At 37.3% G+C, this 24230-nt stretch overlaps 1 protein-coding gene across 4 annotated transcripts in view; it reads right to left on the bottom strand.

The window, feature by feature from the left end:
- Nucleotides 1-707: 707 nt before the first annotated feature.
- The window catches only part of ORC2 (origin recognition complex subunit 2), a 43285-nt gene continuing 19762 nt past the window's right edge, over nt 708-24230 (bottom strand). Inside the window, exons 8-18 of one of the 4 annotated variants that reach the window (XM_036254170.1) lie at nt 20971-21164; nt 19964-20062; nt 16833-16942; nt 15138-15270; nt 14240-14336; nt 9469-9615; nt 8586-8757; nt 3528-3589; nt 2749-2867; nt 1206-1326; nt 712-896 (exon numbers count right to left, since the gene is read on the bottom strand). In XM_036254170.1, coding sequence (XP_036110063.1) covers nt 1240-1326; nt 2749-2867; nt 3528-3589; nt 8586-8757; nt 9469-9615; nt 14240-14336; nt 15138-15270; nt 16833-16942; nt 19964-20062; nt 20971-21164 — 1220 coding nt within the window. In that variant the 3' untranslated portion in view covers nt 712-896; nt 1206-1239. Of the gene's footprint in view, nt 1327-2748; nt 2868-3527; nt 3590-8585; nt 8758-9468; nt 9616-14239; nt 14337-15137; nt 15271-16832; nt 16943-19963; nt 20063-20970; nt 21165-24230 lie in introns of all 4 variants that reach the window. The other 3 variants (XM_036254171.1, XM_036254172.1, XM_036254169.1) reach the window with 3 other exon arrangements.

The following is a 24230-nucleotide window of genomic DNA, read 5'->3' as shown; positions in this document are numbered from 1 at the left end:
TTTTGAGATTAAACCCTTAATTCATTGATTTACTGTAAAGCTGATTAATTATATGCCACAAGAAATATTTTAAAATTCTGAGTATTTTAGGAAATATTTTCATGAAAGGAATTTACAAAAAATGCAGATGCAGTACATACTTTATTACAATGATATATTAATGAAGAATTTCATTTCCAAGTCTGAAATATTTCAGGGAGTATGTGAAAACTATAAGCTGACTACAATGTCCAAGGTTTACTTTTTTTCTTAGGAAAGAGAAAAGGCTCGTGTAAATATTTAGGAGGCTTGACATTGTCACTGTAACACAAAAACTGAAATGTCTTACAGTGAGTCTTAGGTGTACCTGATAGATAAAGCCAGCCATTAATATGCTACTCACCTGCATGTTATTCAAGACAAAAAAAAAAATGTTGATATACAAGAATAATTAAATTTTTATTTTCTGTTGTCTTGAAAATAATGACGAAAAAGTAATTTAGAAGTATATTTCTCTAGTCTGGCTTCCCACTTATACCATGAAGGTGATGGCACAAACATTAGTTGACATTAGTAGTCCTAGATATTATGTTTCATTATTTTTCATGTGATTTCTAGGCTGGGTATACACCCTATATATTTGTTATGCTTTTCCCACTATTCCAACTGAATAGTGTCTTGCCTCACCCCCCCCCCCAAAATGGAGCTTAAATCCAAAAGGAGAAAGCTGGATCACCTAGTTTCCCCAATTTTATACCTTTTGTTAAGTCATTTCAGTAATAGTAAGAGATTATCTGCCTTCTCTGTTTCACTTATCATTTCTGACACACAGAACAACAAATAAAGCAGACTTACGTGATGCCAATGTCTTTGGACATCCACACTGTGGAACGAGCACATTTGCAAACAATCAGCTTCTAGAGTGTTAAAAAAAAAACACTCTAGTATAAAATAATTAAAAAACATCCAGTTCCAAATAGTCCCTGAGCACAATGTTCATTCCAGCAAGAATCTCCAGAGAGGTAATGAATGAAAGGCACATTTTCTCCAACTTGAGGACCACGGAATAGCATAGTACTAAAGATGGTACACCAGCCAGGCTAATCGAGGTTCTAATTCATGATATTTTCCCCTCCCAATTTTAAATCTTGTACAATGGAAAAGGAGTCTGATGTTGGATGTAAACACAACACTTTAGACTATAGGAGTAGCAGATGAAGTACAACCTTTCCACAAAATATTGAATAGTAAAGGACAGCTTCAAGACTCCTCTTCTTCCTTTTCCAGGAACTCAGTCAATGTTCCATTGTCAATAGGAATTAACAAATATTCCACTCCATCAGTTCCCTAAAAGAAGTAAGAATACCCTGGACGTTAGTCATTTGTAAGAGATAAATTTGAATCCTATCGTAGGTTAAAAAATGGATTTAATATTTTATATAAATTTTGAAATATGAAGTTAAGGCAAAAGGGCACATAGACATATATATGTATTTAAATACACTGAGTTTATGGTTAAGCCACTTTGTAATGGGGAAAAAAGACTACAGGGAAAGTGGGTATTTATTTATCCTCTGGTTCTATAAATCTTACACTATTGATTTCTCTGTTCTTTTATTTCCCTTTCAACTGGATCCTTTCCATTGTTTTTTTTGTTTTTTTTTTTGATCCTCACTTGAGGACATTTTTCCATTTTTTGTTCAGATAGAGTGGGAGGGAGAGAGAGAAAAACAGACATGAAAGGGACACATCAAGTGGTTGCCACCCCTCAGGACCCAACCAGGACCAGGGACAAACTGCAACCGAGGTATGTGCCTTTAGTGGGAACCTAACCCAGGTCTCTCTGGACTGCAGGCCAATGTTCTAACCGCTGAGCCAAACCGGCCAGGGCCTTTCCATTGGTTTTTAAATACATTTAGGTACTTACATTTTTAAGTGACCCTCACTGGACTCCTCATTCTTTTCCAACTATCACCCAACCTCTGCACCTTTCCAGATAGAGTGGGAGGTCTCCATTTCCTCACTTTTCCCTCAACCCAGTCCACCCTAGCTACTGCCACTACTATCATGTCACCAAAAGAGCTTTTGCTTAGACCAGCAATTTTCAACCTATTTCATGTCATGGCATACATAAACTACTAAAATTCTGTGAGACACCAAAAAATATATTTTTTGCTAATCTGACAAAAATAAGCATACTTTTGATTCATTCACACCAGATAGCTATTGTGTTGGCTACTGTTCTTTTTTTATTTGAACATCTAAGGGAAAAGAGGTCAGTGCCCCTGACTAAACAGTCAGGTATTGCATATTTTACAAAATCTTGTGGCACACCAGTTGAAAATTGCTGACTTAGACCAAGGAATTCCATTTTCCTAAATCCTATAAATCTTTTTAGTCTTCCTCTTTTGGCCTCTCAGCAGCACCTGACACCAATGACGATTCTTTTTTTTCTTAAAACATGCTTTTCTTGGCTTTTGTGAAATCATATCCTGGTTTTCTTCCTAACTGTGGCTGTTTCTCTCACCTTGCAGGCTTATCTTTTACTTGGCCATTAAATGTCACACTTCTAGACTTAGTTCCTGCCTCTCTAATCTCACTGTCTTATCTATTTCTACAGAACTGAAATGGCGCATTGCCTAAATGGATCCTTGTGACCCATCATGGAACTTCAGTTCCACAATCAGATCTCAGTCAAAGGTACACTTGTCCTTAAATAAACACAATATGCTATTTCTGGAATAGAATGCTGTGACACCAAAGTCTCACCTTCTTGGTTCTTATAAGCTTGTGGTCCCTAAATTCAGTTAACTGGGCCCGAAGTGTCAGATCACTGTTGACAAGGAATGCCTCCCGACATTGCTGATAAAAATCTTGAAAAGAAAGTCCTGGAGAGTTCAAGAGGAGATATGAACGTGAGTCAGCATTTAAGACATGACCCCATAGATGGATACCCATACCAAAGAACACAAAAGTGCTATGATCACAGTATTTCAAAGCAGTCATTAAGTATTGATTGTAGAAAAAAACAGGTTAACTGCCTCTAGAAGAAGCAGAACGAGAATACTGTGGCTTATATCTTTTAAACAAAAATGACTGGTCGAAAAGAGTCAACTGTGACCAAGTTTTACATAACTCTGTGGGCAGTTTTAAATACTGTGAATACAGTTGACTTTTAAAGAGGGAACTAGTAAGTCATGAGAGCTGAACAATTATTAAAATGTTTAACACATTGTTTTCACTCAAAGGGAAGAAAATATAAGATGCCCAATGTATGAAATATATGTAATTGGTAGCCACACATCCATAGTTGGCACAAGAAATTTAAAAAGCAAGCTGGGTTTACATTTCAATTTGCTTTGACAAACAGCCTGCTCAGCAGTGCATCTGTAGGGTTGTTTGATTATTTGCAAGATGGCAGGCACAATGATCACAGAGCAAACCATTTATTCACTGCTGTGAAAAACTGCAGTGCTATTACTAGATTCCAGAAAAAGGAATTATAGGGTGAAACAAAAGTCACACAATGTAATATAAATATTGGATACCAATGTAAGAAGGGTTATCCTGGTTATCCAGCTGATACTTTATTAGTAGCCTGAAAATCCCCCTAAGGAAAGAAAACAAAAAACAAACGAATTCAAATCCAGAATGTTAACATCAAAAGATAATAGCTAGCAGTAAAATACATGAAGAGAATGTGAAATACTTGGCTTGTCTATATTAGCTTCTTTTCCTTTCTTCAAGGAACATCATATACTGGCCTACTTAAAGAGGAAACGCTTTTCTACTTCCTTTTAAGGAAAATCTAGGACTATTTTTTTTTTTAAGTCAGTAGGTTAGTGCACTGTAGAAAACTTCGAATATATAATAAAATCTAACAAAAATATCAATCCCATAGCCCTAAATCACTAATATTTGATGTGGAAATCGTATCTTATACGATGCTTTCTAAAATCTTTGTGAAAGAGGCAGTGTGGAAACACATAAAAATTCATGCATTTATATACGATATTTACACCATTTTATTACACCTCACTTTTTCACTTACTGATTTTGAATTATTCCTGTAGGAGAGTGGACCAAGCGGAACTATGGGGTTGGAAGCAGTGTTACACAAACTAAGATTCCCAGGAGTCCTTGGGTGTAGCAAAATTTTTAAACGTCTGTGTTCTCATTTTTATAATGTAGAAAATAATTACTTTAAGTATATTTTATATTATCTGAATGACCACTTTATAATTAAGTATAGTTGACCCTTGAACAATGAGGGGGTTGGGGCACTAACCCCCCAAATAGTTGAAAATCCAAGTATAGCCCTGGCCGGTTTGGCTCAGCGGTTAGAGCGTCAGCCTGCGGTCCACAGAGACCTGGGTTCGGTTCCCGCTAAGGGCATGTACCTTGGCTGCAGTTTGTCCCCGGCCCTGGTTGGGTCGTGTGGGTGGCGGCCACTCGATGTGTCCCTTTCACATCGATGTTTCTCTCTCTTCCTCTCTCTCCTTCCCGCTCTATCTGAGTAAAAAATGGAAAAATGTCCTCGGGTGAGGATGAAAAAAAAAAGAAATTGAAAAAAAAAAAAATTATTAAAAAAAAAGAAAATCCAAGTATAACTTTGGATTCCCAATTGTCCTTGGTATCCTCAGGGCTGGTTCCAGGAGCCCCTATGGATACCACACCCAAGGATGCTCAAGGTCCTTATATAAAATGGTGTAGAACAATTAATAGAGTTGGCCCTCCGCATCTGCAGATTCCTAAACATGGCTTGAAAATGCTGTTTTTGATCCGCTGTTGATTGAATCCATAGATGCGAAACAAGGGTCTACAGAGGGCTGACTATATATTTACTGAAAAAAGTCTGAGTGTGAAAAAGTGGACCTGTGCCATTCAAACCCATGCTGCTCAGTTGTCAACTGTACTGCCACTGACTCCACGACTATATTTTGGTTAAGATTTTTGATCAGTCACATTCATACCAAGTAAAGACTAAATGATATTGTAGTTTGCAGAATGAATTAGAATTTCAAAGTATTTAAAATTATCTTCTTTTAAGTGTCAAAGGCTAGCGCATATTTAAGTATGCCAAACTAAAAATATTTGGTTTAGAACAGTGTCATATTTAATGTTGTGAGTATTTACATTGCATCTCCAACTTCATACATAGCAACTTCAATGGCAGTAAGAATAGTAAAATTGAACAAAGACTTTTTCTATTCCTAATTCCATCAAAATTTTTTATTAGATACCTATTTAATAGCTATTTCAACACAAAAACAGCTTTATAAAGTAACAATTCATTAGCATGAGAGAATCTTGTGATGATCAAGTTGAGTACCTTGATTATGGTGGTAGTTAGACAAAGCTACACATGACAAAACTACAGAACTAAATACACACACACCCATGTACACACACTCATACACACAAATGAGTGCATGTATCAATGGTGAAATCTAAAAAAGTAAGTTCTAGGGATCATGCCAATGTCAGTTTCTTGGTTTTAATACTGTACTGCAGTATGAGATGTTGCATGAGGGCTAGTTGGGAAAACGGTTCTGGGACTTCCCTGTACATTTCTTTGCAGCCTCCTGTGAATCTGTAATTATTTCAAAACAAAAAGTTTTTAAAAAGCAAAGAGAGCCCTGGCCAGTTTGCTAAATGGTTAGCACATCAGCCCGTGGATCAAAGGGTTGGGGGTTTGATTCCCAGTCAAGGGCACATACCTGGGTTGAAGTTTTAATCCCCAGCTCTGGTTGGGTCCTGTGGGAGGCAACCAATCGATGTCTCTCTCACATCAATGTTTCTCTCTCTCCTTCCTTCCCTCCCTTTCACTCTTTCTAAAAATCAATGGAAAAATATCCTCAGGTGGTGAGTATTAACAACAACAACAACAAAAAAGCAAAGAGAAACAAATAAATGGAAAAGAAATTGCTAGCAAAAAAGCTCAAAATTTATTTGAAAGTTCCAGTGTTATACCTTCCCTTCTTTTCCAGGGTAAGTACTATCCTAAATTAGGAATTTTTCATTTAAAAATTGTACTCAGATATATGTGTATACACACACAGGGGTGGGCAAAAGGAGGTTTAGAGTTGTTCGTATGGAAAATAATATAATAATTAAAAAATAATAATACAAGAATAAAATCTGTTTTGTGAACTCAAACTGTAAACCTTCTTTTGCCCGTCGTATATATAAATTTGAACACTATATAGTATTATTATTTTAAAAATATTTTCTTTATTGATTTTAGAGAGGGAGGGAGGGAAAGGTAGAAACATCCATGAGAGAGAACATCAATTAGCTGCCACCAGCATGCCCCCCACTGAGGAACAGCCCACAACCTGGGCATGTGTCCTGACTGGGAATAGAACCAGCAACCTCCTGGTGTAGGGGTCAATGCTCAACCACTGAGCCACACAGAGGAGGCTATATAGTATTGTTTACATGCTTTTTTTTTTATCCTCACTTGAGGACATTTTTTCATTTTTTGTTCAGATAGAGTGGGAGGGAGAGAGAGAGAAACATCGACATGTAAGGGACACATTGAGTGGTTGCCACCTGCACAACCCAACCAGGGCAACCAAGGTACGTGTCCTTAGCGGGAGCCGAATCCAGGTCTCTCTGGACCGAAGACTGACGCTCTAACTGCTGAGCCAAACCAGCCAGGGCTGCAAAGCATTTTCTTTTCTTTCTTTTTTTTTTTTGGTACGCGCCCTTAGCGGGAACCGAACCCAGGTCTCTCTGGACCGCAGACTGACGCTCTAACTGCTGAGCCAAACCAGCCAGGGTTGCAAAGCATTTTCTTTTTTTTTTTTGGTATGCGCCCTTAGCGGGAACCGAACCCAGGACTCTCTGGTCCGCAGGTGGACGCTTCAACTGCTGAGCCAAACTGGCCAGGGCGTTTACATGCTTCTTATTTTTACATCTACCATCCTGTCCTGAAAACACCTGGGTTTGGACAATAAGTGATATTGTCACACTATTATTATCCCACATTAAGTCAAACTCCTGGCTGCCAATGCTGCTTCTAGATCCTGAAGGTAGCTGGGTGGGCTGTGGTTTCAACTGTCTCACTGCTTTATGGTTCTGTTCCATTGAGATGTTCATATTTTTTAGTCAGGCTATATCTTTTTATTTGTGTTATATTTAACCTATTATGCAGTGTGTTTGGCACAAGAGCAGATGAATTAAAGTGTAAAAGTACTGCCTGGCCAGTGTGGCTCAGTGGTTGAGCGTCGACCCATGCACCAAGAGGTCACCGGTTTGATTCCCAGTCAGGACACATGCCCAGGTTGTGGGCCCAAACCCCAGTGGGGGGCATGCAGGAGGCACCAATTGATGTTCTCACTCATCAATGTTTCTATCTCTCCCTCTCCCTTCCTCTCTCTCTAAAATCAATAAAGAAAAAAAATATTTTTTAAGTGAAAGTATTATGCCATCTTGCACAGAAATGTTCTCTTGTTGTTTTTTAAAAAAATGAAAATGTATGTTTTATTTTTCAATTACAGTTGCATTCAGTATTATTTTGTATTAGTTTCAGATGTAAAGCAAAATGGTTAGAAAATCAAGTACTTTACAGAACGATCCCCACACCCCCCACACCCCAGCTTCAAGTACCCACCTGGCCCCATATATAGTTATCATGATATTATTGACTATATTTCCTATGCTGTAATCTACATCTCTGTGACTATTCTGTTACTTCCCCCATTACACCTTAAATAAAGTCTTTGCTAGTTTCACCTGCTCATTCCTAAAAATTTCTGAATTTTCTGTTTTATTTAAAGCACAAAAAATTATTTACATTTTGATTAAATTATAGATCTAATACATTGCTAACTTGGGAGGAATTGCGGCCTTTATAATATTTGGTCCACTCATCCAAGAACATACTTTGCTTTATCTATTAAAATCTTAATTCTCTATTCTCAACAAGGCTTGCTGTTTTTCAGCACTTCATCTTGTTAAAAAATAGTTGTAGCTATGCTTTGAGAAGGTTGCTACTAAAAGCCTCTCTCAACAAGGTTAATTTTCATACAATTTATTTTTTTGCTGGCTTATGCTATATCTAGCTTTTCTTATATTTTATTAATGCAGATATGCCTCTTGGTTAGGCTGCTAAAAGTGCTTCAGTGGAGATGTCTGAAAGCATGAGCTTTAGAGCCAGGCAGATTTGAATTAAAATCTCTGTACCCTTTACTATCGACCTTAGTGAGAGTAGTAATGAGGATTAAATGAACTAGTTCATGTAAAGGAACCTGTGTTTGAATCATAATATTCATATGTAATTAAACATAACCATGAAATTTAAAATCCATCAAAATTCTGCTTTTTCTCCACAATGCCCACTGAGATGCTCTTATTCAGAAATATAAAAATCTATTTTTAAAAAATGTTAGTACTTCTCCTGCTTTATTATTGGGCAATTTAGTAGACTACTATTGAGTAATCTATTACATAACCCAGTACTAGCAACAATTATTACTACTGTTCTCTTAATCCTTCAGACTAAGTAGGAACTTTAGTACTGCCATTAAAACCTAATTCAAGTACCTGTCTTAAAATGTATAGTTTAAAAAAAAAAAAAAAACTATAATTTTCATTCTTACCTTGCATTAGGGGTAAGGCTTCGCAAGACATGAGTTAGGGAACTAAGTGGTAGTGATCCAGACTGTTTAACCAGAAGAGAATTCTCATAGGAGGTTTCTTCAGTATAAGGACTATATGTAGTAGTTTCGTACCAGAGCCAGTTATAAAGACTCTGCTTTACATGATCCCACACTATAGTACACAATCAAAGAAATAAAAACAATTACTAATTATTTGCACATTATCATGTTACTAAATTCTCCTCTAGGAAAGAATGAGAAAGCATTTAATAAAAAAAATATAAAATAAATCCTGTAAACTTCAGTTTTGCCATTTCCCCATCCAAATCAGTACTGGACAATCTAATTTCATTGTTAATCAACATCTGAATCTTCACTGGTATATTAAATACAAGTTAAAATATATTAGTGCTACCAAGGCATTCTTTTAAAAAGTTTTAATAATTTGACATTTTGTTCAATAAGGTTTATCATAGTCTCTGAATTAAATTGCATAAAATAAATGTTTCAGTATCACAAAGAATAAAAAAAGACCAAAGTAACAGTTGGGTCTCCTCTCTCATGAAGCTTTAGGTGTAAAATACCTTCTTTAGAACCTGAATTTTTATTCCCAAGAATTTTATTCTAAAGTAGATTGAAGACACCTAGATTTTTGGCTACCTGTGTCTTTAAAGATGCAACAACAACAAAAAATTGTACTACAAAATGATAAAGATATTTTTACAACATTAAGAAAATTAATTTGGGGGGTGCGGGATTGGGAGGAAGGTGTCTGGTGGGGAGTAGAAACATCTGTAACAAAAATAAATAAAAATATATTTTAAAAAGTTAATTTTGTATGACTGATACCTCAAGAAAGAAAAACAGTAATATTTTAACTTACTGAGAGGAGCATTGAGGTGATCAATAGATGCTATAAGATATATATTATGTAAAGATGACAACTGTCCAATAATTTGCTGGCTTTTGTCTCCTCTCAACATTTGGCTATCCAAATTATGGATAAGAAGGAAGAGTTCTAAAGAAGAATCTAAAAAGAAAAACAGTTCAATTATTATTTTCAAACAGTATTTGTGAAGTCCCTACCACATACAATATGGATTAAAGAATATATCAAAAGACAAAATAACTATTGCTTAGGGATATGAAATTTATTTGAGAAGATATGTCAGTTCATAAAATAGGCAAGACATTATTAAAGTCTTCAAGGAAATAAAATTCTCTGAAAATCAGTAGGGACTGGAGTGATTAACACTTGAGTCAGACTATAAAGAAAGCAGTTTTATTTATTTATTTCTTATCCTTACCGGAGGACATTTTTTCCGTTTTTTGTCCAGATAGAGTGGGAGGGAGGGAGGGAGGGAGGGAGAGAGAGAGAGAGAGAGAGAGAGAGAGAGAGAGAGAAACACATTGACGTGAAAGGGACACATCGAGTGGCTGCCACCCACATGACCAACCAGGGCCAGGGACAAACTGCAACTGAGGTACATGCCCTTAGTGGGAACCGAACCAGCGTCTCTCTGGACCGCAGGCCGATGCTCTAACCGCTGAGCCAAACCGGCCAGGGCAAGAAAGCAGTTTTAATAAGGTATAGGAAATAAGGCAAGATGCATACTGGAGTACAAGTGAAATCCATGCATGATGACTTGCAAGGTGGGAGTAGAGGGAAAACATAAAAAAAAAAAAAAAAAGAGTTCTCATTAAGCATTAAGAGTTAATCTAGCCCTGGGAGGTTTGGCTCAGAGGTTAGAAAGATAGCCTCTGAACCAAAGGGTCACAAGTTGGATTCCCAGTCAAGGGCATGTACCTGGGTTGCAGGTTCGATCCCTGGCCCTGGTCAGGGTGGTAGGGGAGGCAACCAATTGATGTATTTCTCTCACATCTGATGTTTCCCTCTCTCTCCCTCTTATTCTTCTACTCTATCTAAAAATCAGTGGAAAAATATCCTCAGGTAATGATTAACAAAAAATAAAATAAATAAAAATAAAAAGATAAGGGTTAAAAAAAGTTAATATAGATAACCCATACTGTCACAAAAGCCAAAGGAGACAAAAAAAGGGAGGGGAGGGGCTTAGGATATTGTTCAAGGAACCAGGAAAGTGAGAGCAGTAAAACATAACTCAACGAAGGAAACATTTGGAGGATGAAGCTGTCAAGTACTGCAGAGATCAAGATAAACAAAGGATTGCCCTATCCTCTGTGGCTCAGTTGCTTGGGCATTGGGTCCCCTGCACTGAAAGGTTACCGTTTCGATTCCTGGTCAGCGCACATGCCAGAGTTGCAGGCTAGATCCCTAGGAATGGGGTGTGCAGGAGGCAGATGCTAGATGCCTCACATCGATCTCTCTCCAAAAGTCAATCAAAAATATTTAAAAAGTTATATATATAAAAAAGGGGGACTTCCATTCAAGATGGCGGCTTAGGTAAACAAGGTATTGCATTGTCCCACAACCACATCAAAGTTACAACTAAACTACAGAACAGCCATCATTCAAAGCCACCTAAAATTGAGCTGAGTGGAAGTCCTACAACTACGAAATTAAAGAAGAAACTGCATCGAGACTGGTAGGAGGGACAGAGGTGCTATGGGCTGGTCCCACACCCACATGTGGCAGATAAAAATAAGCACACCTCAGCTGGGAAGGTCCTCCCTGAGGACTGAGGGGTCCCCGTCCCACACCAGGCACCCCGCTCAGGGTTCCATTGCCAGGGAGAGAAATCCCCATAACTTCTGGATGGAAGAACCAGCGGGAACTGAGGCTCAGGGAGGCTGAGGTGGCTGGAGCCCCAGGCAACTCCTCTTAAAGGGCCTGTGCACAGACTTACTGGAATCACTCCCTCTAAGCTTGGAGGGGAGGCGGCTCAAGGAGTGCCAGAGACATACAGGGAAAAACTAAGCTTTTTGGAATGGTAGCAAGGGCTGGAGAGGGGGCTTTCTCCTGGACAAACGTGATATCAGAGGCCTTTGTTCCTTCAGTGAGTCACGAGGCCGGCAGACAGCCACCACATCTGGGACTCCAGCAACCTGGCTCACACTGGTTGCCCCGCCCTGGTGATTCCCTGAGGTCACGCCCCACCCAACTTTCAGGCCCACCCAAGCTGTTGCCAGTTGCTTTACCATAGGATTGGCCTATCTTGGATCCTGCTTCAGGTTTTCCTAAATTCTTTCAAACAAGCAGCATCTGGTCTCAGCTAGCCCCATACCTCTCATTAAGCAATACATAGAAACAAACACAGGGAGGCAGCCAAAAAGAGGAGACAAAGAACCAGGTCCCAAATGAAAGAACAGAACAAAACCCCAGGAGAAGAACTAAGCAACCTAACCGATGCTGAGTTCAAAATACTGCTTATAAGGATGCTCAATGAACTTAGTGAGAACCTCAGAGAACTTAGGGCCTCAAGAGCATAAAAAAGGACCAGTAAGAAATGAAGGATGCAGAGCAGAAATTGAGGAGGCACTAACTGAAATAAAGAATAATTTACACAGATTCAATAGAGTAGGTAAAGCCAAGAAGCAAATTATCCATTTGGAATATAAGGAAGCAAAAAACACCCAATCAAAACAGCAAAAAGAAAAAAGAATCTGAAACAATGAGGATCGTGTAAGGAGCCTCTGGGACAACTTCAAGCGTGCCAACATTCGCATCTTGGAGGTGCCAGAAGGAGAAGAGAGAAAACAAGAAATCGAAAACCTCTCAGAAACAATAATGGCAGAAAACTTCCCTAACTCGGTGAAGGAAACAGACATACAAGTCCAGGAAGCACAGAGAGTCCCAACAAGATGAACCCCAAGAGGCCACAGCAAGACACATCATCAAAATGCAAAAGGTTCAAGAGACAGAATCTTAAAAACAGCAAGAGAAAAGCAATTAGTTACCTACAAGGGAGCCCCCATAAGACTGTCAGCTGATTTCTCAAAAGTAACTTTGCAGGCCAGAAGGGAGTGGCAAGAAATATTCAGAGTGATGAAAAGCAAGAACCTACAACCAAGATTACTCTATTTTGCAAAGCTGTCATTTAGAATCAATGGCCATATAAAGGGTTTCCTATCTGCATAACCAATGGACACAGACAATAGTGTGGGAAAAGGCAGAGGGGGGCGGGTGTGGGGAGGACAGGGTAATTGGAGGGGAAATGAGGAACATCTGTAATATTCAACAATAAAGATAAAAAAAAAAAACAAAGGATGAGCCAAGGCCAATGTGTTTAGTAACACATTGGAAATTACAGGTGATCTTCAAGTATACAGTTCAGGTAACACAGAAGCAAGAAATTATGTAGGAAATAGGTAAAGGGCAGAAAGCAGGACATGTCTTCAAAAACTCTAAAATCATATTGAAAAAGAGAAATTAAATCGCGTGGAAGGGCAGTAGAAGCAGGTAATTTTTTTTATACATTTTAAAAAACTATTTGTAAGTCTCTCAGGAGCTGATAAGAAATAGGACATTTGGCAGCTATGATGGAGGATGAGCCTTTTAGAGAGAATAAGTAAAATTTTCTTGCACTGGGGATAGAGAGACAAGAGAGACAATATAGTGACAAAGATTTTAAGATGATATATTTTGAAAGTCTAAGGTTACTTGAATTCTAAAAGCCACTAGACAGCATTATTTAAATTATAAATAACATATAAATTATACAGAAACAGTATATACTTTATTTACATTACATAATTATATGTAATTACAATTATAATTATATAACAAATGTATCACATGTGTCATATATAATATGTATGACACATAATATATATAGGATATATATTATATATATAGTATATATATATTAAATGACTTAGGCATCTATTTTAATAAGCATACAAACAATACCAAAGTTATCCATCAAATCAGTTAAGCATAACCAATTACTCCTTTTAATTCTTAAACAATGACTAAATGACAACTGTTAGAGCCTAAATAATTTTATTTCTAATTTTTTGAAATGCTCACATAACCAGAACATTCACACTGAAAGAATAACAAAAAAATGTGTTTTTTTCCATTCCAGATTTTAGTATATGAAGTAATTAAAATGCAGTGATACTTACTCAGAATAAATAAAATGTTTTATATAAATATTAAATATAAAAATATCAGACAAAGTGTACCAATCAACCGGAGGCACCTTACAATCACCAAATGAAACCTGAAAATTATTCTGAAGTAAGAGGCTTTAGCTATACAAATTCAAGGTAGTAGGAATAATTCTTTCCTGTTAGATAATTAGTGAAGACCACAGAAAAAGAAAACTCAAATGCCCTGGCCGGTTGCTCGGTGGTTAGAGCATTGGCCCACGGACCAGAGAGTCCTGGGTTCAGTTCCCGCTAAGGGCACGTACCTTGGTTGCAATTTGTCCCTGGCTCTGGTTGGGATTGTTTAGTGGCAACCAGTCAATGTGTCTCTCACGTCAATGTTTCTCTCTCTCTCTCTTCCTCTCTCTCTCTCCCTCCTGCTCTATCTGAAGATAAATGCAAAAATGTCCTTGGGTGAGGATAAAAAAAAAAACAAACCACAAATTATTTTAGAGTTATCTAAATCAGCATTGAGAAAAGTGCTATTATTAAAATAATCGTCATTTTTGTGTGTACTAATACACAAATAAGTAGAAGTGTGTGCTTAGCTTCACCTTAAAACTAGAGCATCTACTTCATGTTACCTTCTTTAAATTTGTTTATTATCCAGTCTAGCTGATCCAGTACATTGCGGAAAGTACCCATATGATCAAGGACTTCTTCTGTTATAGAATTCAGGATCTATATCATAAAAGCACAAGAGGTACATAAATGATAACTTATTCTGTCATATAAGATAAATGCAACTAGCAAATCAATCCTTTTTTATAAACTGAAAATGAATTTGGATTTCCACCAAATATGAAAAAGGGCACTTTGAAAAATTCTACTGGTACTTTATTCAATTTTTTTGCATAAGTTATGGTTAAATGAAAGAAAACAGGGAATAGCAAAGATGTAAAGATAACATAAGAGGAATGCAACCTCCGTACCCCAAAAACCCCAACAATATGAGAAACATGAGAAAACTATAGATTTAGTAAAGGAAACAGGACACAAATATTAAGGACACTTTTAGAAAGAAATACTACATCAGTTATACTCAGCACCCAAAAGGTTTATATTAACTTTCAAATGATGAAGCAATATGAGCATTTGGAGTAAAAATGATCTATAAATGTATTATGAAACTACAATTACTTATATTTTTATTAGAGTGTGTGAATGACATAAAAGCATAATAAAACTGAAGTCCCCCATAATCCTGTCCTTCAGAGAAGTATTGTTAGTATTTGGTTCAGTACACAAAGCTAACATTTCCCTAAGATATAATACATTATCAGTTATAAAGAGGGAAATTCAAAGATGGGGATTCAAAGCTAGAACCCTGTAAGTCCAAGCACAAGATCTTAAGCACTACGCAATCCTACTAGTAGAAGACAAAAATTGAATACTCTAGAATGAGAAGTAGCATCTTCATTAACATGGGGGTATTGGGTTGGCAGGAGATATGATATTCCTTTTAACATTTTTGAAACTTACTGATTTCACACTGATTCCAGGAAAGAAACCATTGATGACAACATGCATGGAATCTTGCAGCATAGTGGCTCGAAACCTTTCTAGTAAATCTCTTTTAGAACCCAAACCATAAAGCACAATGTTGAACCCCAGGCTGTCAGGAAAGATAGCATTCATGAAATTAAAGTTGCCAATTTTACAGTCCACCAGTTTCCTTCATTTAAGCTTATAAAAGAATACAAGAAGAACTGGAATGACTAAATAACATATTGATTCCCAACTTGTACAAGGTAAAAGCACAATTTTATCATCTGTACACCAAGCTTAGAGTTCCAATTATAGTAGCTTTCCCTCCAGCTCATACTACTTTCAAGCTGCAGATGCTGGGAGGTAAAAGGACAACATGGTAGGTGCAAGGCAAAAAGTTTTACAGGCTAAAGCAGACTTTTAATTAATGATAGATTAAAATGGAAAAGTAAGCAGGGGCTAAGTCACAAAGGTCTTGGTAAGTCGACTAAAACATTAACTAGATTTTATTCCAAGGGCTATGAGCATTTACTAGTAACTAGTAAGTTGTTAACTGAAAAGTTTTAAGTAGGAAAGTAACATTATCTTTTTTAGAAAGATCAGACTGGCTGAGTAGGAATAGATAAGGGGTCAAGGAGAAAAATGTAAGGTGTCAAAAGCTTTATAGGTCAAATCAATAGGATTTGGAGAGTAGTTAGATGTAAAAGGTGAGGGAAAGGGAATATTGAAGAATAATTTCGTTTCTGGCATAGGCAACTTTACATGAATGGGGTGACAGTCATGGTGTCAGGCAGCAGGGGCAGATGGGACTGATGGGTTAAGATGGCATTGTTACATTTTATGTACATTGAATTATACATAGGATAACCACAGGAAACCTCCAATATTCAGATATCCTGTTGAGGATTGCGATCTGAGCTGGGCTAGGCTGGAGATAGAGTTATGGGAGTTATTCACATACAGAAAACAACTGAGACCAAGAGAGTGAATGAGATGACCTAGAACACCACGCACTAGGGTTCAAGCTCAAGTTCAACTCCATGGTTCTTTATGGAGGTCAGTAAGAAATAGTATTTATGTGATGCTTTGTAGCAATGCAGGATAGCCTGGAAACAGAAAAACAAAAGAAAGATAACTCCTAAGGTAGAGATTAGAAGGTAGAAACAGCAGAAAAAAAGAAGCAAGAAAATTCAGAGAGCAGCAAGTCTATTGAGGTAGCTGACTATGAGGTATAGGCTAAGAAGCAAAGCAAATCAAGTTATTGGAGTTGACATACTGGGAGTAGGAAGAATTGGTGGGTTGGGGAATGAGATTAGAGTGAAGAGCTGCTTTATACATTTATAATGACCAGATCCTAAAGAGTTATTGAGAGGTACTGAGGTCCTACCAGAGAAGATAATCATTCTCTTCTTACTATCATAACCCTTTGACCTGTTATTGACAAATTAAATTAAATTTAGAAAATTCAAATTTATTGAAAACTAGAATTTCTGAGAAGAGCTGTACTATAATGACATTTCTACACTTGTATCATAAAATTGAAAAAAAAGGAACTATTTAAAAAAATTTTTATATATAAATAAAAATATATATCAAGTTTGTTGCAAAAAGAAAATTAAATAAGTTAAAGTAGACTTTAACATAGATATATAATTCTTTACAAGGGCTTGCAACTATGATAGTACTTACTGTAACTGCAGCATCCATTTATGAAATAATTGTTCATATTGTTGATTTAGTTGTTTAAGTTCAGCAGAAAAGGAAGGAGAAACCTTGCTTAATAAGTTACGCAAAGTTTGCTTTTTAAAAAAGAGAGAGAGAGGGAAGAAAATCACTTTCAAACCATAGACATCAAATCAATCCAAACTAAAAATATTTTCTTAGAGGCAGAGGTTAGAAGAGGACATAATTATACATATTTCAAATATGATATGTGTCAAATTTTTAAACATTCTTTTTGGTATAAATATGTAATAGCAATAAAGAATTTGCTAATTTTTTTTCCCAGAACCATTTATATGATTATAAACTCCAAATATAAGGCTTTAATTTCTGAAAAGATTGTTATCATAAAGAGATGATTAAACTTGCCTACCAGCTTTGACAAATCCAGACTTTTAAAAACCTATGGATTTCAAAAAATGTAAAAGCTTAAGGTAACAGTTCAACATTAATTCTCAGAAAACATTAAGGGTTCTTTATAATTTACCATTATTAGCAGTAAAATAAACTTCTATCACTGCTCCTATTCCAAAAGCTATTCCTAACAAACTTTAACTTTGATCAGTATATATAAAGTTTGTTAAACGACAATGTTGCCCTGGCTGCACATGTGGCTGAGTTGGTTGGGCTTCGTCCCATCGCACTGAAGGGTTGCCGGCTCAGTATCCCAGGTGGGGGGCAGCCAATCAATGTTTCCCTTTAATATCTATGTTTCTCTCTCTCTCAATCAATTTAATAAAATCTTTTTTTTTTTAATCCTCATCTGAGGACATTTTTTTCATTTTTTGTTCAGGTAGAGTGGGAGGGAGAGGGAGGAACAGAGAGAGAGAGAGAAACATCGATGTGAAAGGAACACATCGAGTGGTTGCCACCCGCACAACCCACCAGGGCCGGGGACAAACTGCAACTGAGGTATGTGCCCTTAGCGGGAACCGAACCCGGGTCTCTCAGGACCACAGGCCAACGCTCTAACCGCTGACCCAAACTGGCCAGGGCAATTTAATAAAATCTTTTAAAAAATGTAAATAAACTAAGGAAGGCACATTGCCCTGCACCCAAAACTTGGAAATTCACACCGGTGAATCAAATATAGCTCGTTTTTGAAATGAAAACTCCAGCCAAAAGCTCTAAGTGCATTTTTACCCTAACACTACCAGGTTTTCATGATCCTAGCTTTTAAGTAAAATATTCTTTTAATACTGAAGACCAGAGTTGCAATCAACATTCCAGTCACACTGGCCTATAAAGTTTTTATTTATCCACATACTTAAAAACAAATAGGATGGCCCTGGCCGGTTTGGTTCAGTGGTTAGAGCGTCGGCCTGCGGTCCAGAGAGACCTGGGTTCGGTTCCCGCTAAGGGCATGTACCTTGGTTGCAGTTTGTCCCCGACTCTGGTTGGTCGTGTGGGTGGCAGCCACTCGATGTGTCCCTTTCACGTAGATGTTTCTCTCTCTCTTTTCCTCTTTCTCCCTCCCACTCTATCTGAACAAAAAATGGAAAAAAAAAAAAAATGTCCTCAGGTGAGGATAAAAAAAAAAAAAAAAACCAAATAGGATGTTTTAAGTAAAATTGTTAAGTAGTTAAAACAATTTTTCTCTCACTCCTTCTGAAGTTTAGAGCCCGAAAAAAGCAAATAAAGCACTATTATCATTTCCAGTAGTCATTTATACTGGATTATCAGAGCATATTCACACTCGAGTGTGGACTCTGGAATGATATCTCCTCCGTGAACTTTCATTTCAGATCTTAGTATCTGTGGAAAATCGCACTATTGGCCCACAAACTTTCCCCCTGTCCATATCCACACCTTTGCGATGTGACTTTGCAGTCCTTCCCACTACAGAAGTAGAGTCTAGTTCCCTGCTCTTTGACTTTGTTTTTCACCCTTTGATTTGCTGTGGTCACTAGAATGAGGCAGAAGTGACAGTGAGCCAGTTTGACACCCAGACTTTAAGAGTTCTTGTGTTTTCCATTTTTGTTACTCTCTGACATTGTCATGAAAAGAACATGCCTCAACTAGCTTGTTGGTCCAAGGAGGAAGCAACCAAATCCTAGATCAGGCCAAACCCCAGCTGACCCACTAGACATGAAAAATTAATGCATGTTGCACATGCTACTGAGGCTGCATTGATTAGCTATGTCCACAATCACTGAAAGACCTTTCCTTTCCTTATTGTTAACAGGTGTTTCTTTCATTCTCCTAGAAGTCTTTTTTTTTTTTTATCCTCACCCGAGGGGTTTTTTTTTTTTTTTTTGCTTTTTTTTATCATCAGAGCAGGAGGGGTAGAGGGAGGAAGAGAGAGAGAAACATGAACGTGAGAGAGACACATCAAGTAGTTGCCACCCACACGACCCCAACCGGGGCCAGGGACAAACTGCAACGGAGGAAGATGCCCTTAGCCGGAACCGAACCGGGGACTCTCTGGTCCATTGGCCAATGCTCTATCTGTTGAGCCAAACTGGCCAGGGCTCTTAGAGGTCTTTTTTGTCTCTAGGTCCTATGTAACCCTACTTTGACCCTAGATCAATTTATCCTTCTCTCATTTTACTTATACAGGGTGGGCAAAAGTAGATTTACAGTCATAAGTACGCAAAACAGTTTATTCTTGTATTATTATTATTTTTTAATTGTTTTTCTTTTTTGACTTTATAGAGAGAGGAAGGGAGAGGGAGAGAGAGAGAGAGAGAGAGAGAGAACTATCAATGAGAAAGAACATCAATTGGCTGCCTCCTGCATGCCCCACACTGGGGACCTGACCCACAACCTGGGCATGTGCCCCAACCGGGAATCAAACTGGTGACCCTCTTGGTGCATGGGTCGACACTCAACCACTGAGCCACACCGGCCGGGCTATACTTATATTATTATTTCTTTATTGTATTATTTATTATGAACAACTTTTGCCCACCCCTGTATAAAAATATATGCCAAATAGAATTCTAATCCAGTGAGCCATTTAGTATTTACATAATAAAATATGTAATAGTTATGTCATGTTAATTGTTTCATTTGATCAGGACAGTAATTCTGCTTGTGTAGCACATTTTTCAGCTTGCACTAAGAAAAATTTATAAGTAACATTCTTTGCAACATACCTGGTCCAGTTTAGCTCTCTTTAGTTTCTGCAGTGTTCTATCAGAGGTTAAAACTTTTGAACTGCTGTGAGCTTCAAAATATTCTTCTACTAAGTCACTCTGAAAGTGTAAAGTCATTTATTTCTTAGTTTCAGATATTTACTTTATATAGAAACTAAACAGTAATATTAGTATAACATAGAAGATGTGAAATTTTTTATTTGGTACTCACTATTTTCTATTTAAAGCAACAACATAGATTTTGGACCAAAAGAATTTAATTGTAGTAATAAAACCGAATAACTTTTTGGATCATAAAGGTTAAAGAAATGAATAGATTGAAGTAGTCTATTCTCCAAAACAATTTCTTTCTAAGTCCCAACATATGATTTCTATTTAAACTTAAAAAAGGGGAGTTTTATATATCAGAACCTTTGTCTTGCCTCACATAGTCTGAGCAAATTCTTTAATATTAGTTCAGTTGAAGTACTGTGAAAACAAAGAAGACATCACTAGCAAGGTAAAAAAGACTTGCCTGCTATTAAAATGGCTCATAGTTGTTTTACTGATTTAGGGCAGGGCTAACCTCCATAGTTGTTAGGAAGGGATGAGAAGCCATTCAAGCAATGGGATTCCTAGACTGCTATTATTTATTACTTAATTTAATTGAATACATAAAAAATGTTACAAAAATTAAACTATATAAGGTATACACTGATAAATCTTGCTCCCAACTATCCAATAAATATGTTTTCAATTGAAAGCTCATTTTAATACAGTTGAATTGAGATGTCACCTTCAGCATATATTACAGTATTGTTACATAAACAGGAATATAGATAGGCCAAGAAAGCAAGTCCAGAAATAGATAAAGATACATGGGAATTTATGTGAAAGGCTGACAAAATATAGAAAAGTGAAGAAAAAAATTATGTTGATTCTCCCATTTGGATCTCTTCTCTTAGGGTAGCGTACCTTTGAAATATTACACATTTTTTTAAAGGTTTAAAGTCTCTCTCTTCACTTACTGTTTTATCTCTTTTCATTTTCTTAGAAGGTGTTTCTTTGCAAACAGGAGTTGAAATTTCTCTGTTCTGAGCTTGAATCTTTGGGCTCAATATGACTTTATTAGTGTCTTCTTCATCTTCTTGTGCAACCCCTTCATCATCCTCTGAGTTGGAAGTAGAATATTCACTTTCGCTGTCAGAATGAGATCTTGGGACTGTGGGGAGAGAAAAGCAATTGGGAAAATTTGACAGTTTGACAAAAGAGGCACTGTGGGGTAACAGGAAGAAAGTGGGCTTTGAAGTAAGAGAATCTAACTTCTGGTTTTATCATTACTTGCTGATTTCACCAGAGTTAGCTATATACGTGTTTGGAGCACCAGTTTCCTCAATTATCAAATGAGACTAACAGTGCGCAACTTAATAGACCATTGTGAAGATTACAGTGAAATGTATGTAAAGCAACTAATAATGCCTGACACATAGAAGCTGTGACAGAAACTGTCAATCATACCTCATACCATTCTCTTTCCTTCTTCCTTGCCAACAGAACTCCAGTTTTATAAAATGTGGCAATGTGCTCCACCCAAAGGGATAAATAATCATGGTCTTTTCCTTTGCCAGATATTTGCTTTCTCAGCCTCCTTTGCAACTAAGGTTGACTATGTAACCCTTTGACCAATGAAACTTGAGAGGAAATCTGCCGGAAGCCTCTGGGAAAGACTTTCCTCACTTATGGAAGTCAAGCCCCTTATTTATACTCATATCTTAAAGCTATGGAAGCCATTTTGCAATATGAAGTATCAAACTTAAAGATGAAAAATACTGGCAGCACCCTGCCAGTGTGGTTCAGTGGACTGAGAATCATTCCATGGACTGAGAGGTTCTGGTTTGATTCCCAGTCAGGGCACATGCCCGGGTTGTAGGCTTGATCCCCAGTAGGGGGAATGCGGAAGGCAGCCGACTGATGTTTCTATTTCTCTCCCTTTCTCTACCTCTAAAAAAATTAAAAAACAAAAACATATTAAAAAAAAAATACTGGTGGCAAAGCAAGCAGATAGGAAAAACTTGGGTCCTTCATGACACTGTTGAGTCACTATATCAACCATGGAACTTTATATCCTTAGACTTCTTATGATGTCAGATACTTAATGTCTGTAGCTTAATTAAGTTGCCTACTGAAAATGTCATCCTGACTGAAACAGCACTCAATAAATGGTAGCTACTTTTGTAAGTACTACTAATACACAGGCATACTTCATCCCAGAACTGATAAAATTACATTTTTAAACAAACCAAACTACCTTCACCCTCCCTGAAATAAAGTTAGTTTACACTCATAAAGTAAGGTTAAAACTAGGTTTTACATTCAACAAAGTATGTATGAAACTATTACAAAAAGTTAACTTTCAAAATATGAGATAACTTTAACCAAATCAGTATATTGATTTTGAACAATAGATATATTTCAGAATATCCAGAGTCAGCATATAACAAATATAGATATTAAAAGGGCGTGGGGAAGAGGCTTGATTTTGTGGGCATACATAGCTTAGCAGATTCATATTTGTGAAGACCGCTGCCCATGCTAGCTAGACACATGGGTAAATAGTGGTAGAGGGTACCAGAAAATGTCTCTACCTTATTTACATATATACATTATACATGTAGGCATATGTGTTTGGTGATGATTGAGATGGAAAAGTAAGTTCACTTTCTATCTAAAAAGGATTCTTATTTGGGGTAAGGAAACAATATAGGACTTGGTATATATTTGACATAAAATAATCATAATTTCACATATCTTTTATTGCTTCAGCTATCCAATCATTTAGTATCACCATTTTTTTTATCCTCACCGGAGGACATTTTTCCATTTTTTGTTCAGGTAGAGTGGAGGGGAGAGAGAGGAACAGAGAGAGAGAGAAACATCGACGTGAAAGGGACACATCGAGTGGCTGCCACCCGCACAACCGACCAGGGCCGGGGACAAACTGCAACCGAGGTACATGCCCTTAGCGGGAACTGAACCCGGGTCTCTCAGGACCGCAGGCCGACGCTCTAACCGCTGAGCCAAACCGCCCAGGGCTAGTATCACCATTTTTATGTTGATTAAAAATGTAATAGTAGTAACAACTCTATGAAATTATACTTTGAAAAGAAGGGACTACATACAGAATGGATTTGACAATGTTCGTTAATATTATTGTCAAGGGGTCAACCCCAAGGAAGAAGTTGACATCTTTCTGAAATGTAAAGGTCAACAAATAATTTGCCCCAAAGTTAAATATTTAAAAATCAAAAAATATTTTTAATTTTTTAGAAGGTAGGATCCATGTCTGTTTACTTGGCTATATAAAGCATCTAGTACGACTATGAATATTTTAAACTATTTCATTATAAACTTTCTGAATAAATCAACAGAAGTATTTCCAAAACTGTCTCAAAACAAATAAACTAAGCCCAACTGGTGTGGCTCAGTGGTTGAGTGTCGACTCATGCATCAAGAGGTTGCTGGTTCAATTCCAGGTCAGGACACATGCCCAGGTTGTAGGCCCAGTCCTCAGTGGGGAGCATGTAGGAGGTGGCCAATTGATGTTCTCTCTCACTGATGTTTCTATCTCTCGCTCTCTCTCCCGTCCTCTCTCTCTAAAAATCAATAAAGAAAAAAAAACCAAAACAACAAATAAACTAAAAGGCTTGTTATGCCCTGGCCGGTTTGGCTCAGCGGTTAGAGTATCCGCTCACGGACCAGAGAGTCCTAGGTTCGGTTCCCCCAAGGGCACGTACCTTGTTTGCAGTTTGTCCCAGGCCTCAGTTGGGGTTGTGTGGGTGGCAACCAGTAGATGTGTCCTTCTCACATCAATGTCTCTCTCTCTCTCCCTCCCTCTTTCCCTCCTGCTCTATCCGAATTAAAAAAAAGGGGGGGGGGGCCTTGTTATTTTATTGGAGAGACATTTTAATTAACCTCAATAACCACTGACTATAATATAAAAGGCATAATGCTAAGTGTTGGAGTTAAAGATATAAGATATAGTTCTTGCCCTTAAGGAGTCTACAATTTAACTGAGAATATGAACATATCCTGTCTCTCATGAAAAGGAATAGCAATAAGTAGGTATAAGAATAACAGCTAACATCTGTTAAGCACATATCCAAGTTAAGCATTATACTAAGTGCTTTTGACATCCTTATTTCAATGAAACTCAAAACAACTTTTGGGCTAGTACCATTGTTATTCCTGTTTTGCAAATGAAAAGAAATGAGGAACAGAGGTCTTTATA

Source organism: Molossus molossus, unplaced genomic scaffold, assembly GCF_014108415.1.
Source record: "Molossus molossus isolate mMolMol1 unplaced genomic scaffold, mMolMol1.p scaffold_m16_p_11, whole genome shotgun sequence".
NCBI classification, from domain to species: domain Eukaryota; kingdom Metazoa; phylum Chordata; class Mammalia; order Chiroptera; family Molossidae; genus Molossus; species Molossus molossus.
The sequence above is the reverse complement of the archived record's forward strand: the minus strand, read 5'-3'. Positions and strand labels throughout refer to the sequence as shown.